The sequence below is a fragment of the Falco cherrug genome, chromosome 5 (assembly GCF_023634085.1).
Source record: "Falco cherrug isolate bFalChe1 chromosome 5, bFalChe1.pri, whole genome shotgun sequence".
Lineage (NCBI taxonomy): Eukaryota > Metazoa > Chordata > Aves > Falconiformes > Falconidae > Falco > Falco cherrug.
This window is the reverse complement of record NC_073701.1, coordinates 90281338-90299875: the sequence shown is the minus strand read 5'-3', so window position 1 is coordinate 90299875 and position 18538 is coordinate 90281338. Positions and strand designations below refer to the sequence as shown.

The 18538-nt window shown below is 39.6% G+C and overlaps 1 protein-coding gene across 5 annotated transcripts in view; it reads right to left on the bottom strand.

The window, feature by feature from the left end:
* Nucleotides 1-17255, bottom strand: part of CERK (ceramide kinase) — a 39525-nt gene extending 22270 nt beyond the window's left edge. The window contains exons 1-6 of one of the 5 annotated variants that reach the window (XM_055712201.1): nucleotides 16964-17094; nucleotides 15567-15698; nucleotides 7597-7710; nucleotides 6308-6430; nucleotides 4194-4319; nucleotides 3600-3663 (exon numbers count right to left, since the gene is read on the bottom strand). In XM_055712201.1, the coding sequence (XP_055568176.1) occupies nucleotides 3600-3663; nucleotides 4194-4319; nucleotides 6308-6430; nucleotides 7597-7710; nucleotides 15567-15582 (443 nt within the window). In that variant the 5' untranslated portion in view covers nucleotides 15583-15698; nucleotides 16964-17094. Of the gene's footprint in view, nucleotides 1-3599; nucleotides 3664-4193; nucleotides 4320-6307; nucleotides 6431-7596; nucleotides 7711-10100; nucleotides 10123-12827; nucleotides 13597-15566; nucleotides 15699-16963 lie in introns of those variants that run through there. The other 4 variants (XM_055712200.1, XM_055712199.1, XM_055712203.1 and 1 more) reach the window with 4 other exon arrangements.
* Nucleotides 17256-18538: the final 1283 nt, after the last annotated feature.

Genomic DNA, 18538 nt, shown 5'->3' with positions numbered 1-18538 from the left:
TCTGTCATGTTAGAAAAAAAAAAGTTGGAATGAAACCTAAAAAAAATAAAAATATCTTTATCCTCTATTGCTGTGCGCAGACAGACAAGTATCAGTGGAAATTCACTATACAAGGAAAACACTGAACAGGACTGTACATACAGCTTTCTAAGTAAATAAAATGGAAATAGGGTACCTTTACTAAAAAGGGAAAATTAAGTTAATATTCATGACTTCAGGCAGAATCATATTTTACACTATTAATTTAATAGGTATATACATTATATGAAAGTCAAAAAACAGAAAAGTGCATGCTTGCATGCTCTTCTGAACATGCTGAAAGCCCATCAAACAGACAGAAGTCATGTATCTCTACATAACCATTCATAATAAAACACAGAGTTCTAAATGTTACCAGATGCAAAACTTTGTTTTGCAAATTTAATTCAGGTCAGAGCTGGTGCAGCAGCTACACAGATCCTCAATATGTTAAAGCTCAGCAGAGAGTCCACAGCCAAGCAAATACTAGGAAGTAAAAGACTATTTTACAGCAGTATACATTTCATGCGCAATAATCAAATGCACACCCTGAACTCTAAAAGCATAAACATTCTTTAACTGAAACACTAATTGAAATACACTTTAAAGAAACACATGACAAATCCAAAGTTATGTATGTAGTCCCCAGCATGCATGTTTAGGAATGTTTACTGTTATCTATAGCAATCATTGCTAATGCATAAACTAATACTTACTCTTCCACATACCGAGCAACAGATATTGCAGAATGAGCACTTTTTTTCATAGGAAAAGTTAGTTTATTTAATTTTTAAGTATTGATGATTAAAATGCACTTATTATTGTATTTTCAGCAGAAGGAAAGCTTGAAAAAACCCAGTCATTTTTTCATGAATGGAGAGGACAGTCTTAAAAGTACACACTGTCCAACTCTAAGTCAAGACCTAAGAAACTGGGAGAGAAGGATGAAAAGGATGTTTGTTTTTAATTTTTATAATTAATTTTTCTTCTCATAGCTTAACTACGTTATTCCTCAACTTTAGTGTGCCTCATCTTTCTCTGCAGACTCTAAGAAAGTGGTTAAGTGGACAAAAATTTCCATATCAGTTCAAGGTCAATGTTGTCTCAGTAGTATTCTATTTATAACAAATAATATGTCCAGGCTCAGAGATGACAATGATATGAACGTCTATACAAATCAAAAGTAACTACTGACAGATAAAGAACTTTACATACACAATATCAGCATGACCAAATTCATTGGACACATCAGATCAACAATGTGCAAGTCACATGTGTGAAGGCCCCTAGTGAAGAGCTACTTGTAAGAGATCACCTTAGAGTGATTCTTACATTTTGGGTTTATTTTTCTAATGGACAAGCATTTCACTTTTCAGACAGATGACAGCAGTTAACTACATACGCTAAAGGACTTCAGGAGAAGCAAGTCCACAAGACAAATGAGTTTTAAAAGAACTACGGTCCCTTCTAATCTCAGCCATACTGTGAACTAACTCAAGAACTAGGAAAACAACCTGAAACAGTTTTACAAAGGCTTGTGCAACAGGCATATGGATAAGGAAGCAGAGCTATTCATACATGTCAGACTTATTCTGAACACGGTCATTACCTGCACAATGTTACAGCATGCTCTAGTTGTTCTGCACAATGACGTACAAAAACCTGTTATATTCTAACTGTCTTTATAGGGAAGCTGTTCTACCACTGAGCTGTTACATTAGAAAACCCACCATCAGAAATTCTTATAAGGGAAAACAGCAAGAACAGGAAACATGCGTAAGAAGTTTAAATAAGCTGTCTCAAGTAAATACACTTGGAAAGCAGCAAAGCAGTTATTAAAAATCCTGCATGTAGTTCCAAAATTACAGGTATAGCTTTGCCAAATAGGGAATCTGGAGATTAAATGAAGAAACCCATCACTGAACGAAGGGAAAGCCACTCATTAGAACCAGTCTAAGAGAACCGGTGAACAACAATTTGATGTAGGAATCCAAAGAAGCTTTTCCTGTACATGAGAAAAGTCAGTCTTTAAGAAATACATACATGCATGCGGTTCAACCATTTTAAAAATCTTCTTTCCCTATAACCACGTGATCTTTTATTTAAAAAGTAGGAAGGAGCTCTTATATTGATACTAACATCACTGTTCACAACAGAAACAGACCTGTACATGATGGACAAAAATCAGGCTTGGAAAGATAGGTTGTAGTTCCCAAGATAACCGCCCTTCAGGCCCAGAATGGGAATAGAAGAATCATGAGATTCTAAAAAGATGCAGCACTCTGGCCAAATTTTTAGCTCAGTCATGTTAGAGAGAAAACCGAAAAAACCCCACCAAACCAAAATAAAAATAATAAAAAAAAAAAACCTGCAATAAAAGACTTTGAATCTGCCAAAACACTTCAAGTACAACTACAACTGGTCACTGCCTCTTGTTGTAAAAAACAGTTTGGTAGGAGTGGACATGGGCTCACTTGCTTTCCTTTTCTGCTCTGTACTGGGATTTCATCAACTACCAGTACTATCTATTTCAAATCACTTCAGATTTTTCCTTTTCATTTGATTTGACTAACTAGGTTTTTCTAGGATCTCAAGTTTCCCTTCCTTGCATTTCTGCATTATTAAGAAAAATCCCAGAATAGTCAAAACTGCTTATTTAAATTCAACTCATTTTAAGACAGGTGAAGTCTAGGAGCTCAGCCTGTGAATGTAGGTTCTTACTACCACGATTTGTCAACGTCATGGCCTCACTTGACTTACACAATGCATACAGATCTGCTCGCCTAGCAAAAGTACTCTGAAAAGACAGAAAGTGTTTTATTTTTGCAGCTTACCAGTTTAAATGGCAACAAGCACAACAACATACTATTTTAAAATACTATAGCTATGAGAGTTTATCTGCATCGGTACCACATACATTTTCATGATTTTGAGTCATGTAACTTGTCTCATGTCATGAACTGGAAACTGGAATGACTAACTTATTTATTAAAATATTCTGCTTCTACAGCAGATTTAATAATTGAATGCAATTTCACCATTCAGTTAGGTCTTCTTTTAAAATAGCAATTCCACAACAGAACAAACACAAATAAAGCCAAATGATGTAGCCATTATTTGAACAGTCCTGTAGCAAGAGGACCTCTCAAACATTTCTAAACAGTTCATGGGTTTTACACACAGCCTGAATGCCACTGTTGCAGTGTTCTGGACTGATGTATGTGTCAAGAACACCTATACCACAAAACACTTCAGGGTAGCTTTCGAGCCATTATAGAATGCTCAACATCTGGACGAGCAGAATTAATCTTACATTCACCTTTTCAACACAGATCTCATGCAAATATTGTTATACTACACTTGAACGTATCGTGTGTTGAACTGGTTTACTGAAACAGTTTAGTTTTAATTTGATACTCCTAAATAGGATCTCCTATGCAAAGGAATATGCCCCAGAACTTTCAGATGTGGCAATAAACATATCAGCAATGAAGGCTACTCAAGTTAGAGACAAGAACAGACAAATTACAGAATATATTAGCTAGAGAAAGAATTTTAAAAAGGCAAATGAAGTTACTTACCCATCATATTTATTAATATTAACTTCAAATAAATTGTCCTTAGCATGGTTAGCATATTCAGTTACTATGAATAAACACATTAAAAATTACTATTATAAAAATATTATTAGAAAATTGTATATAAATATGATTATAAAAGTGTTATTAATTGATTAATAACCACAATTCTATTAACAATGTGACCATAAACAGCCTGCCCATAAAATGTGTTTCAAAAAAGTTTTATGCCAAGGAAAGAATTGAAAGAAACATGCACTGCAGTACATACGGAAAAATATTTCACTAAAAAACTGTGCAAATGAACAACTGGTTTTAACAGTAAAACTGAAAGAAATAAAAAAGGCAGTATCTTATAAATGAAGAGCTCAAATAGCTCAGAAGTACCAGACGTTTTAGTTTAGTAAGCAGAAAATTGATATAAGGTTGCCATTTTATGGCCACCTATGCTTTAATTAGAAAACACTCCTTCTCTACCACTTACATACCTTTTCTTACTGAGAAAATGAAACTAACAGAAAAAACTTTAAGATACTCAGATATGTTTTAAAGAGCTCATATTACATTTATTAAGAAAGGAAAATGTTCATTACTCACTAACAACATCAGTGGAGATAGAAGCCAGACTAAAGAGCGGAGCAACTTTCTGCTCATAAATCCTCTTCCCTTGTCGTTTTCCTCCATAAGGATTAATATACACAAGCAAGTGCTTTGGTCTAGACCCTGCAGTAAAGAAAAATTTCTTGTTTACTACTTTTTTTACACAAAACAAAAATTCAACAAGCTATACAAAACCAAACATGTAAACATCAAAGAGAACACAGCATGTAAGCCTTTTATAACTCTTTCTGAAAGAGCTATAAAACCCTGTTTTCATCTGTCCTCTTTATTATACTGAGGATACTGGCAGTATTGAACAAATTGGTAATAAGATAGCAGATGAAATTCAGAATCATTTCATCAGACCCCATGTCTCATTCTTGAGCGTACTATTCTTGCAGTACCTTCCCACTAAATTGCATTAGTATCACAGGCATAAACGACAAAAGACAAACCAAGGGCAGCAATAGGAAAGGCACTTATGAGTGAAAGCACATATAGAAATACTTTTACATTAATTTATTTAAACAATGTTCTTGCTTTGGTAACATAGTTAAAATGTATTTCCTTTTTGTGATAAAGATACAGTAAGAATACCTCACAGAACTATATCTGCACAAGCGCTTGTCCTATAGCATAACTCCTTCCCCGCAGAAAATACCTTTGATATCACTATCTCAAGTTTGTTCAAATAGTTATGGATTTACATTGGTGGTAGCAATGAAACAATTGTTACACCTCTGTACTAACAGATACACAAAACAGTACTTCTTGCTGCACCTGGAGACCTTTCCTTTTTTGTATAGAACAGAGAGATCTGTTACAAGATTTGTACTTCCTCAGATGGCAAAATGAAAGAATAAACAGTTATTAAATCAGCACACTTGCATAATAAATGCACCCAGGCTACACCTTTTGAATGGTTTCAAGCTGCCACTCACCCAAAGCACCATTCACCCTCTCTAAGAACGTCTGACACCTTTTCTGAAATTGTTACCAATAGAATGAACACCTGCACTCAAATCAAGATAACCGCCCAGGTCACACCTCTCACAGGCGTGCTGAATGTGCACAAACCTCATTTTTCAAAATATTTTACTGGAAGCCACATACCTTGTGTAAATAACGTTTTTGTTTTGTATGTGTGAGATGTATGCTTCCAATACCTGTTCAGAATATTTTTTGTTAAATAGCCATTTTTATTCTGTGAGTCTTAAGTATTTGTTTGAGTCACATCATAGGTATACTTGTATCCAATCCCTTCTCTGGCTTGGTGTCTCAGATGGACCTCAGACCTATGCTATAGGTAATTTATGTCCAGTCCTGCCTCCATCTCCATCTCCTGCTGCTCCTGTCTGGCCTCCCTGGATAGACCCGATGAGCTCATCTGAGCTGTAAATCAAACCTGCTGCTAACCCCATCCCTACTCTGCCCACCCCTCAAATACAGCGGGACTTTACCCTGGTTGGTGGGGACACTGCCTGTGATATGGTCATCCTTGACCTCCCTTCTGCCATGGAGTTGCTCTGTTCCTGCCGCTCCCTGACATCTGTCAAGGTATCTCTTTCAGGAATAACTCCTGCAGAACTGCTTTTAGTCTTCCAAGAAATAGATGTACAAGAGTCCTAGAAACAATTAATGGAACTCTTACTACAGAAGGCATGTTGCTGATGAAAGAGACTGGAAAGGCGAGACAGACACACAAAAAGCCACACACAAATCCTATGATCACTGCAGTCCTTGTCCTCAGATCTCCAAGTACCTCATATCTCTGAGCTTACATGTGCTCTTTTCTTTCTCCCAAGCTACAGTCATTTAAAGCTTCTTCTAAGCTTCTAATGTGTTCATATTTTGTGAAAATAATTTACATCTGGGCAAAATTATGACACCTGTAGTCCTGACTGATTATACAGTAAAACACTTGGTACAACTTGTCAAATATGTGAGATACAGAATTAGTGAAGAAGAGACACTTCAGCTTTCAGCTCCCTCAACTTTTGAATGTAAGCTCCTCTGAAGAGTTAAAAAAAGCAGATATATCAAACCAGCATTAATTGGTATACAAGCCTGTAAAATGATGCTGCAAATGTTTGTAGCTTAGTCAGACTTACTCTGCATTTCAAGTAATTGTTTGAGCGCCTGCATCCACTGATCATACAAGTACTCATCAACACATGAAAACGTCACGTCACCACACCGCCAGCGGTGATTGCGGTCTTTCTTCACGTAATACACTATTTAAATTAAAAAAAAAAAAAATAAAAAGGCACAATGACACAGTCCTGTGAAATAGCAAATGCATTTCAGAGAGATCTTCAAAATATCTACCCTTGGAAAAAAAAGTGGTATTTCACCCCCACTACACATTTCTGCAAAAAACAGAGCCATTCAGAGAATATGAACAGGACATTTGTTGAAAGTCAAAATGAAAACACTTGCTCTAGGTCTTTACCTTACAGCAGATACCCAAACATAAGCTTCTTTTTAAAATAAATAGAATCCATTTTCCACAAACTGATTATAGACGTACTTACATAGAAGTTCACTGAGCTGATATATAATTTCATCCATATTGAAAGTCTGCAATGTCTACATAAGATAAAATGCCATAAGCTTAAGAGGATAAACCAAACCCTCACATCAGCTCCCATGTAACCAACAAGGGTGAATTCAATTTCATAAAGCTGAAATTTCAGAAAAGAGGTTGAGGGTTTTTGTGCATTAAGGACAAGGCTGGTGAGACAAGAAGCACTCTTACCTTTCCACCTACAATATCACTAATCATTGTTACTGAAGGACTACATGTGAGGAAAGTACTCCACAACGCAGAATTTTGGCATGGGAGCAATCGCATTTGCCCCAGCTTTGCGGCACAGAAGTCACCACTCTTCCCAAAAACAAACAGAAATTTATTTCTGGCACTTTGTTTTAAGAATGCAGTCAATAATGCAAAGAACCTTTACAGGCACACATTCTGATGGTTAGGGATAATTTTTTAAACTCTCAAACGTTTAAGACTCATTTTTCTAGCCTCTCCCTTGACTTTCTTATCACGTAGTAGAAAGCAAGTGTCTTGCTGCAGAAACATAAGACATTTGTTAGGCCCTCATTAAATAACTAAACACAGCATGTGTTCTTAAAGGAAGGGGTTTATTTTCCAAAATAAGAATCTTTAAATGTGAACTGGCAGATTTTTGCTAAGTTTTGTTCGTTCCTTTGTTTCCGAGTTGTTTTGGTTTGGGTTGTGGTTTTTTTTTTTTGGCAGGGTGAGGATGTTTTGGGGTTTTTTAAATGCATAATTAAAATGTTAAAAGGAATCTGAAGATTCGTTTTGAGTATGCCCTAAAGTACCTCCAACAAAATAATTAGCACAAGCATCCTGAGACTGTATTTGTCTTACCTGTGAAAGCATGTGGCTTTGCCATTTTTTGCCATCTGCCAATATTACGCTGTTTCTCATTAAGTTCAGTTTCTTCTACAGCAATGATCTCAGAGGTTGGTACAAAATAGTTTTCTGTATGAACACAAGATCCTACACATTAACATCTTAAAACAGCAGCAGAATGATTATTTCTACACATAATATGATATAGACATACAATTAAGGTAGCTGTTCAATAAGCACAACCAAGAGCATAAGTAAAAATTTGCTGAATATTTTGAATTTCCTTTATCCTCTAGTCAAAGCACATAACCCATAATCACCTATGAACTACCTTAAATAATATTTTAAATGTCTGGTTTCTCAGAAAATTAAGTATTCTGAGTATAAGACCATTTTTGCATGAAGCCAAAATCCAGCAACATGGATTTCAGAGTAATGAAATTGCCCTTTCAATGACACCTAGCCCAGATATTTGACAGTGAATAGCCCAAGCTATTTCAAAGAATGTGCAACTAAATCTAGCACAGAGAGACTACTGAGGCTATTTGTTATTCTCAAGTAAGCAGCTGGCTTGTGAAAGAAGGGCACTCATATGAATTCTTAAGACTTTAAATCCCACTAAGCTTTAAAACTTCAGGATCTCCTAAGAAGAAAATCCTAGATGTTATATGTACTGTTAAATATATTTCCCTTGTATCAAATTCAAAACTAGTGTTTTTCAGAATTAAAGGCTTCTTGCTCTTACACTATGAAACTATGCCCTCCACCTTCACTCTTTTTTCACTTGCAGTCCCTCAGTATCTTCTCAGTCTTAATTCCCATCAAACTGGGGATTTTGTCTCATTTTCATTACTGATTTCAAAATTTCCTCTGCTTTTACCTTATCTAGAAAAAAAAAAGTGGAACTGAAAATGCATTGTATTCATGGATAAGCAAGTGCTCTGTGTATAGATACACACCTGCAAAGCAATTACATAATATTCTACTGTTACAATCTCTTATATAGTAACAAGTATAATATACTTATTTCTCTCAAATGGGGGTGGGGAGAAGAGAGAGATATAAAGATACATTAAACACAAAATACAGAAATTAATACTGTTGTTACTGGGGTTTATCTTACATTTCATCTTCCTCACTGTTCTGCAGAAGTACCATGGTGGTGACTGTGAGGAATGTAAAATAAGCAAAAAATTTTCCTGAACTTATCACAGTGGTGACTACAATTCATCTGCCACAAGCTCAGTTTTTCTTCTCCCCTGTCCTATTTCTTTCCTTTAGTTAACAGTGCTGTCACCTATTGTGATTTCTATTGACATGTTGTGGACTACACACATGATTTTTGTTTTCCTTTACCATGTGTTTTAGTATTTGACTTTATTTGTATTCCTTTAGAGATTTTTATCTTCCTACAGGTTTTTAGCTTGATACTAAAGAAATGTAGCCTCCGAAGTCTTTCAGGAATCTGGCTGTATTCACATGTTTTAACTACTTACAAAACAAATTTCAGCTTATAGTAATTGCATTTACTATATTTAAGGCATGATGGGGAAATGCAGCAGTCACCGAATGTCTTTAAAAAGATCCAACAGCAGACATGAAGTCGCTAAAAACACTTTACTTGTATATGTATGATATCTATATCTGTATACATGTAAGACTGTATCAACTATTTAATATTGGATAGTAACAGTTCATTGGTCTTCCCAACATTCAGAAAAAAGATCTGCTATGAGATCTCAATAAGATTATCCATTTATCCAACACTAAAAAAATACAGACCAGAGATGGAACAATAAATTAAGGAAAGGGAGCATGTTCTTTAACCTTTCTTACCCAGAACTTCTTTTAGTTGTAATTTTCCTAATGGCTATGCCGCCTATCCACACACCAGAATATGAAAGAAAGCTTGTTGCATTTACAAAGATTGCAGTTAAGTGGTAACTAATTTTGTTGTTGCTCAAGGATATGCTACAAAACTGACAAAGTACAAGTAGCTCAAAATTTAAATGACACTGCTTTAATTAACACTGGGGGAAACAGCTCTACATACTAGATCCTTATCAGCATATATGCTAGGAGCAGCAGCAAAAGTCATTGTTTTATTAGGACTTTTCTATTACATAAAGCTGTCCAACTGTACAAACAGCAAACAAATTGAAAAGCATTGCCAAATCTGTATCACTCAAAGCATTACTTTGGAGTACATATTTTAGCACATATTACACAGCTTATATTAACAACCCTAGACCTTGAAACCACTTCTACTAAGCTCTCCTAACTCTTCAGATGTGTTCTCCCTGACAATTGCATGACTGGAAGTTCTACTTTTCCAGAAAATCTCTTCACAGATGTGGCAAAAAGCACAAAGTAAATGTTTTAGTTATGTATGCGCATTTTTTTTAATCTTAAACCCCAAGAGTCACATATCTGAAAAAACAGATTCCTGAAAAGCAAGGCGGGGGTGTGGGGGGGGAGAGCAGAGAAAAAAAACAAAGCAAAGAACAGAGCGATCGCACCTTCCATCTCACCTTCCCTCTGTAAATCCTTGGGTTTGGTGAAAGTCTGAGAAGTTTCTATTCTATGAATACCCAGCTATGCCAGCTGTGGCCCTCAGTACTGTACAAGCATCAAGCAACTCCACTGCCCTGACGAGTATACTCAAGACAGTCAAAACCACACGCTACCTGATACTGCAATTACAGAGAGCCAGAAAGATACAAAGCTGTCTCAAATATAAACATATTATTCAGAACACTCCCTACAGCTTATAAAAAGAAATCTGAATGCAGTGGCATTTGTGTTTGAATAGAGTTCAAGAATTTTTATCAGCCCAAATATGACTATCACTATTCAACTTAGTGTTATACAGCATATTGTTTAATCAGAAAGCAAATGAACTACTTAGTCCCACCCTTCCTTTTCCCCAGAAGGGAGAAGTTTCCAGCGGGAAGCAATCAGAGACCTTCAGTACAAGCAGTACAGTCCTTCTCCTATAAACACAATGCCCTCATCTGCCATTTAATCACCAAAACCCACCACATAAAAATAAGCAGAAGGTCATCCCGCCTCTTTTGAGAGGTTGACAAGGTTCACATATGTACTAATCAAAGCCCTTTCCCACACCTACTTTTGTAGCATTTACCTATTACCAAGTAGCAGGAGCCACTTCTTTCACTGATTTAGCATAACTGTGTTCACTCATAAAGGTCTAGGTCTTCACCTATATGAATTTCTCCCAAAATATGGCAAATCTTATTGCCACATTAAAAAAAAAAAAAAAAAAAAAGGAAAAGAAAAGATGGTACTTACACCAGCACTACTAGATCAACATTACTTTAAAAAGTTGAACTACAGGCTCAGAACATACTGAACAAACCAAGAATTTCACTTGGCTCAATACAATATTCAACCAAGTAGCACACAACAGTTCCTTGACAAAACTCCAGGCAAAATACCATGACTTTTTCAACATACACATCTAAACTCAAGAGACTGAATTCCAAGTTCAGAAATACTGAAGTACGTATCAAATTCTTAAGCTTAAAGATCTTTACACATCTATGTTTTCACGTCTCACCTTGTTCAACGTCTAGCATACATGACACTAAAAATAATGAGTTATCCATCCAGAGCAGCTGGATGAAGGGGCATGGAAAGAAAAAGAAATTTTAAAAAACCCAAACAAAACACCAATGTACAGGTGACAGCCTTCCCAGCATGCTGGCTGTGCCAGTCATCACTCATTCTGGGTCACAGCGCTCTTACAGTCTTAACAGAAACTTTTCTCGAAGTGCAAACTGACCAATCAGTAAAATACTGCATTAGATGCATACTACTTTTGCCCACATTAAGCAACTGGGAGAAAGTACCCAAGGTAAGCACAATAACAGTGGTTTTCTTTGCAAAAAAAAAAAAAAAAGTAGCTGGCAGTTGTGAAGCGTGTTATTCTGTGTTAAGAAAGGCCTTTTGGTGCATCATTGCTGTTGCTGTCTGCTGCTGCCACAGAATACTTCCTGAGTTTACAAACAAACTCACTCAGAAACACAGTCAAGATTTGTTCTTTTGTCACTGCCAGCTACGCATCCTACAGGCCAGATCACTCGCTCAGAAATATGTTAGCTCAAAGCAACACACATGTGCAAAAGAATAAAAATGTCACTGATCACAGCATCGCCCATAGTTATAGAGTGGTATTCACAATTTATTTAAAGTATTAGTATACTCTTGTGACTTAAAAATATAAAAAAATAGAAAGCTGGGGTGCAGATTTAAGGAAAAAGTATTTTTTCAGTCACTTTGAAAATTAAGTTACTGTTACAGAGCTCATGAATGGTAAGATATCTTGCCCTAAGTTTAAGCTTTGCCTTCACCTAAAAGCAAGAAAACAAGAATGTTTTCTATAGGAAATTATATTGCATTATATTGCCCATGCACTACAGAAAGCTGTAGTCTAACAAAGACCAAAATAAGAGAAGATGGTGGATAGGGTTACAGAACAGAATCACAGAGAATTCACATCCTATGGGAGGGAGAAGAAAACAGACCTCATGACTAAACGATTTAATTTAAAACTGTAGAAGAGTCAGGGAAACATCTGAAGGACATGATCTCACAACATACAGCCATGTACAGTGAAATTGGTTTGGGGTTTTTTTCCCCAACATAATTCTTCAAGTACTTTGTAAACTAACATAAAATAGATCAGGTCCTACTACGATCAGACACACCATTGCTGCTTCACATCAACGTATCTGAATTTGAATCAAATCACAGCAATTTGAACTTGGATCAATTTGCATATTTAAAATCACACTACTGAATGTTTTCCCATTATTTTTTTAGTTTCCAAATGAAATCTTTTCAACTCAACTATGAATATTTAAATGGTAAAGCAAGAGTTAAGATGCACTTCTACACCTTAAGGGGAAGAAAACCCCAAAAACACCTAAAAGGTGTATGCTGGAAAACATGTATTGTTTAACATAGTATGCACCTATATTTGAATAACGTATCTTCCAGAAGATTATGCATTCCAAAGAAACAATGCCTTCTAAAGCTATTATTCCCCACATCGTACTGTTCGATGTAGTCAGTGGAACTGTCCAGAGAAAAACATGGTTCAGATTTCTATATGTGCCCATTGCCAGCTGCAAACAATCGATGAAAAATGACCTTGCTAAGGATGTGCCAACACACTACAGGTGCTGGACAGACAGACAGACCTTATTTCCAAGCAGGCCCACCTCTGCTGTCTCAGTACTGTGTTTATGAAACTGAGCTTTCTTTAGAATCCACAACATCAGAATGGCATCAGTATTGTGAATGCTAGTACTGAGGCTTCCTCAAGTTGTTGTTGTGGGGGGAAAGCTGGAAAAGAGACATGCTGAGAGAGAATTCTGAAGAGAGAAATAGAAAGGTTAAAAGAAAGTGCACACAAGTGAAGGCACGAAGGCATACAGTTCAGTATCTAGTCTGATCATCCCCTTCATGCTTGTACTTAAAAATAAAAAAAACAGGAAAACGACAAAAGGATCTCATTCTGTATCTGTAATGTTTTAGTACCAGGCACAATACAGTCTGAGCCAATACTTCTAAAATACCTGTAAGTACATACGTGCAATATATAATCTGCTACGCAATTTGGTACACAAAATTTCATCATGTGTTACTTGAGAAAAATCTGATTGTGCCATCAACATGAGGAAATAATAAAATGACTTATCTGCCCAGCTTTGCATACACTATTTATCATTAACAAGCAAATATCATGGAGAAACGTTAAAAGGTTGAGAAATAACACTCCTCAGAACATTTGAAGATGAAGGCATGCCTAGGAAAAAAAAGGTGCCTAGCTAAAAGCAACAGAGAAAACATGAAAAATCTGACACGAAACTTCTCCCTCTAAGTTCAAACAAGTCCAACCAAAGAACAGGAAACGGGGACCTCATTACACTCAAGACAAAACTTGAAAGTATGAGGCTGTTAAACAAGATCTAACAGTAAGAAGGAAAGTAAACAGTATTTAGGATTTAAGGTTTTAAAAACATACCATGAATTGAACAAACATTTTTTTTGTTATTGGTATCTTCTCAAAGATAGAATTAAAAATAATTATCCTAAATTAATACTTCTTTCTTCACAAAATGCCTTTTGACAGAACACTGTTCAAAAATATACATGTATTTTAATATCATTGTACAAAGATAAGAAAACACAAGAATTTCCCCATATTCTGTAAAACTATATTTTCCTGGACAGTAGCACAAACACTTTGGTGTTTCCTATCCATTCCTCGATTTGGATGCAACAGGGAGAGGCAGATATTTCAACACCTCTGCAATATACCTAACTAGGGCTCTAGTTCCTTACCTGCCAAAATCTGAAAACCTTGGGAAAATATATACCAACCATTTTTACTTATGTAGCTAAATCCAAGACAGTAACAAATACTCAGAAAATAAGCAGCTCTGAGTTTTTTCAGCTTAAAGACAACTGTTTCACTGTAATAACTACCTATTAAAACAAAAAATATAGCAAATTTTATACTACATAATTAAGTCTGTATATAGGCATAATGCACAGTAGTCACGTAGTCAAAGGCTAAATGGTAGAAAGATACCAATCTTGGTGAAGCAACTCCTCTGAAATTATACGTTTCTAACTAACCACCTTCCCTATTATAAAGTGTGTTTATATAGTCATGTATGCTGCTCATATTTTGAAAATAATTGCAGAGAACACAATGAGCCATCCCAGGTCCTAGAAGAACTTAAAGACAACAGGGCAGCAATAATATAAAACTGTGATGTGCAGGAAACGCATGAATTAATCGGGGTGTTAAAAAGAGCAGGTACATAACTTATTGTATTGCTCTCTACATAAATTATACCTATGCCTCCAGAATACTTAGACATTTCTTTTTCTTCTGCCACCCTCGCTTTTCTGTTCTGAGTCCACATCATATTTTTCAAAAACTTGTAAATAGCTATACTACAGGACAGAAGCCACACTCAGTAACCAGACTCGCCTCCTGCGGAATCTCTAACTGAGTACTGCTTTAGAAACTGCCTCAAAAAGAGTCTACTTTATCCATCCTGCCCTCCTTGCATCATTCCCTCATTCTGACATCCACTTTGGAACAATCTTCGATGGTCAGGTTCACACCCAGTTTGGCCTACCAGGAGTAAGGCAAAAAAATTTACAACTTAAAAAGTTATAAAAAATTTACAACAACTTACAACTGTAAGCAGTTGGAAACTTTGGAGTGTTAGTAAGAGATCTAGCGTGATTTTGCGTCACTTGCACGGTCTAAAAGAAGCCATCACAGAGTAGAATGGCGGCGTTCCCATTGAACTTGCTCTGTCCTACAGATCAGTCAACTATTAATTTTGCAAAAGCATTTTTAGAAGGATTTTACCCAATTCAACAAAATTCTCTATAAAGCAGGAGCTAGTTTACCTACTGAGAGCAACTGTACCAAAAGGTTTTGAAAGTTTATAATTTAAGATCCACATTTCTCTAGATTAATTTTATTTCATTTTTAAAAGCATGTAGCTTATTTTTCACAACAATATATTAAGCTTGGCAGAATTACAGAACTAATTGGTGTTTAAAGTCTTAAGCTCATTTAGCTCAAGATTTCTTGAGGTAAGTTCAGGAGTTTTCAAATACTTTTTTCAGCAGTAGTGCTGATAAAAACTAGATCGTATCAAATTGTATCCATACAATAGCAGGGGAAAGATAACAAACTATTTTTATGTTATCATGAATAATAAGCGATGTACTTAAAACATGACCAGTTCTCAGTTATGTAAACTACAACATCAAATTCTTACAATTCTTGTTGAGTTGTCCTCCTTTTCCCCCTCACCTTTTTTCAAAAGGTCTTAGGCCAATAAGATAGTATGATAAAATTAGGAGAATATTTAAGGTACATGGTAAGAAGGGAAAAATTATTTAACTGTTTAAGTTTGGGAACTTGCCTGGGGCTGGAGACATCTATATTCAAACTTTCCTCAGCTAAACTTCCAGTCAACCTTTCTATTATTAGTTTGTTTCAGTTCCTCCAACCTCTAAAATGGGGATGACAGCAGTTCTCCACTCTACGGCAGCTGCTGTGAAAAGAAGGACATCACACATTTTCAGATGTTCGCGTATCGTGCTAATAGGGCTATATTAATAATGGGAATAATTACTATATAAAAAAACCAAGGCCAAAGACTGATAAAATACCACCTAAAGTGTAGTAGAAAGCTTGAGATACTGCATATACAGACTTTTTCTGAAGTTATCTTGAAATTTTGTCAGGTATTTTCACCAGTAACACCTCCCAGCTGCAGTTTTGTCGGTCAGCACTATTCTAACTGCACAAAAGGGGAACTATCAACAGCATTGTTACCCCACTACAAACTATTGGCTTATATTAAATATTTCCAAAACTGTAACTTGAAAAAGTTACATCTCCGTTGGAAATTTCCATGAAGCCATTTAGAAAGAGCTTTAAAAAAAAAAAAAAACCAAAACCCCAATTTACTTGAAAAATAACAATCGCCTGAAACACTGGCTCAGTATGAAAGAGTTTTTTAGCCACAACTAGGTCATGTAACTAAAAAAAGTTGCTTTTAGAGTTCTGCAAGTCTCTCATGTCCTGCTCCCATTGTTTTAAATACGGGATTACAAAGTACGCGCTGCTCCCTGCTCACAGCGCCGAGAAGCAGCGGGGTCCGGCTGACGCCCCCGCCCTCCCGGCCAGCGCTCCCCCCTCGGTCACCGGCCCCGCTCCCGAGCGGACGCCGGAGCTGCCTTCCCCGTCCGACAGGGACCTTGCTGCGGGGGCACGCAGCATCTGCGGCTCACGGCGAGCAGCTTTCCGCTTCGTTTCGAAACGCGCAAGCCGATTAATCGCCCGAGCCCTTCAGCACGGCCGCCCGGCCGCCGGTGACAGTCCTGTCACGGCTGCATCTGCCCCGCTCCCGCACCGCCCGGCCCGGCCCCGTCCTCTTTCACCGTCGGACTCTGAACCCCGGAGGCGGCTGCTGCTGCGGGCACCGGCTGCCGCCCACTGCCGCCCGCCCTTCGCAGGGCGAAAAGGCGCCCAAGTACAGGAAACACTCGGCGCCGAAGGCTGAGCGCACCCGGCGCGGCACGCCGCCGCCGTGGGACCCGGCTCCAGCAGGCAGGGCCGGTGCAGGCCGTCCCCGCCGGCGCCCGCGCCCGAAGCCGCCCTGGGCGCTGCCCCACGCCGCCGGGGACGTCGCGAACGCCCTTGCCCCGCCGCGGAGGGGAGGCAGCCCCTCAGGCGGCCCCGGCCCCCGCCAGGCCGCGGCAGGTGCGCTAACGGCCGCCCGCCCGCCACAGCCCGGCCCGCCGCTCCACTCACCGCCGCCGCGGCGGCGCGGCGGGCGGGGGTCCCGCCAGGCCAGCCACCCCCGCTCCGCGTCTAAGGTGACCTCCCAGGAGCGCTGCCCCAGCCCCAGCGTGGAAACCAGCCGGGGCCGCCGGCCTCCCGGGAGCTCCTCCATGGCCGCCGAGAGCGCGGGCCCGCCGCAGCCCGCTACCGCATGGCCTAGCGGGGCGGGCGGCCGCCGCGGGGGGAGCCCGGCAGCTAACGGCGCCCCTCGCCCGCCGCTAGCCGGCCTGTCCGCCGGCCGGGGCGGGCCGCGGCGTCAGCGCCTACGCCAGCGCCGCCGGGGCGGGGCCTGCGGGGACACGGCTCCCGGGCACGGCTCCCCGGCACGGCGGCGCGCACGGCGCCGGGCTCGGCGGGGCGCTGGCGGCGCCGGGGCAGCGACCACCCTCGCCGGCCCCCGCGGGCGGGCTGCCCGGGGCGCTGGGGGGGGCGGCGGACCCTCCGCACCCCGCCCCGCCGCCCGCTTTGTGTCCTCGCCCCGCCGCCGGGAGCCACGTGCGCGGCCGCTGCGGCGGGGGCTGGGCCGGCCCGAAGCCCCGGGAGCGGCCGGCGCGGGGGAAATAGCGAGGCCGCGGGCACGGCTCCCCGAAGAAAGCGGGGTTCGCACCCTAACGTGTTTGGGCTGTTTTCGTGTTTTTGGTTTTTTTTTGCGGGAGGCTCAAGCACCTACCGCAGTGACGGTGCACGAGTCCTTATCAAGGCAGTGCAAAGGCAATGAGTATATCTGCCACAAACGTCTGGTACCGCAAACCTCTCCATCTAACCTTGCCGCCTTTCCCATGAGAACATTTTGGGTCTCACTTAAAAGATACTTCACTATAATGAAACACTTAATTCTTTGCTGTCTTTCCTCCAGGGTGTGCCTGAACCTTACCACAATAACCGCCAGCATCCTACCCAAAATACAGGCCAGCGGCAGTGGCAGTTGCTCTGACCATACTCCAAGCCTCGTGGTGCTAAGTATTTCCTATAGAGTTTTGAGGAAAATGTCACTGCTCTGTTATTATGGGGGTGCAGCCCGGGGCCAGTTCGCTGCTTCATGAGGACCATCCAGAGACACTCCAGCTGGCTTTGCTCAGAGCCGCTGCAGGTCTGGAAAGCTTCTGCACATGAGCTCTGCTCTGAACCTTGTAATGTACTCACATTTCATTTTCTGAAAACAAATGAGCTAGGCACTGTCAACAAAGTTCTGTATCCACGAATGCTTGTCACGGTCTATCTCAATTACTGCAACATCCTTTCCTCTGGCTTTGAGAGACATGCCATTGCCCCCCTTTATTGTTGAAAGTACCTAAATATGCCACACTTTCACAATTTCAAGGAACATTTTGTTTCTGTCGGTTGTTACATTTTTTCATCCTTCCCTCCACAAGCACCTGTAAAGTGTCTGAGGCTAAAGTTTGTTCGTTGCAAAAGTCTGCTGTGAACATTAGTCTGCCAAATCCACTGCTGAGCAGTCATTAGCATCTCACTGGTTCTTTGCATTTTGCCAGCTACATCATCTGTTATCATCCCTCTTGCACTTGGATGGTAAGATCCCTGGGC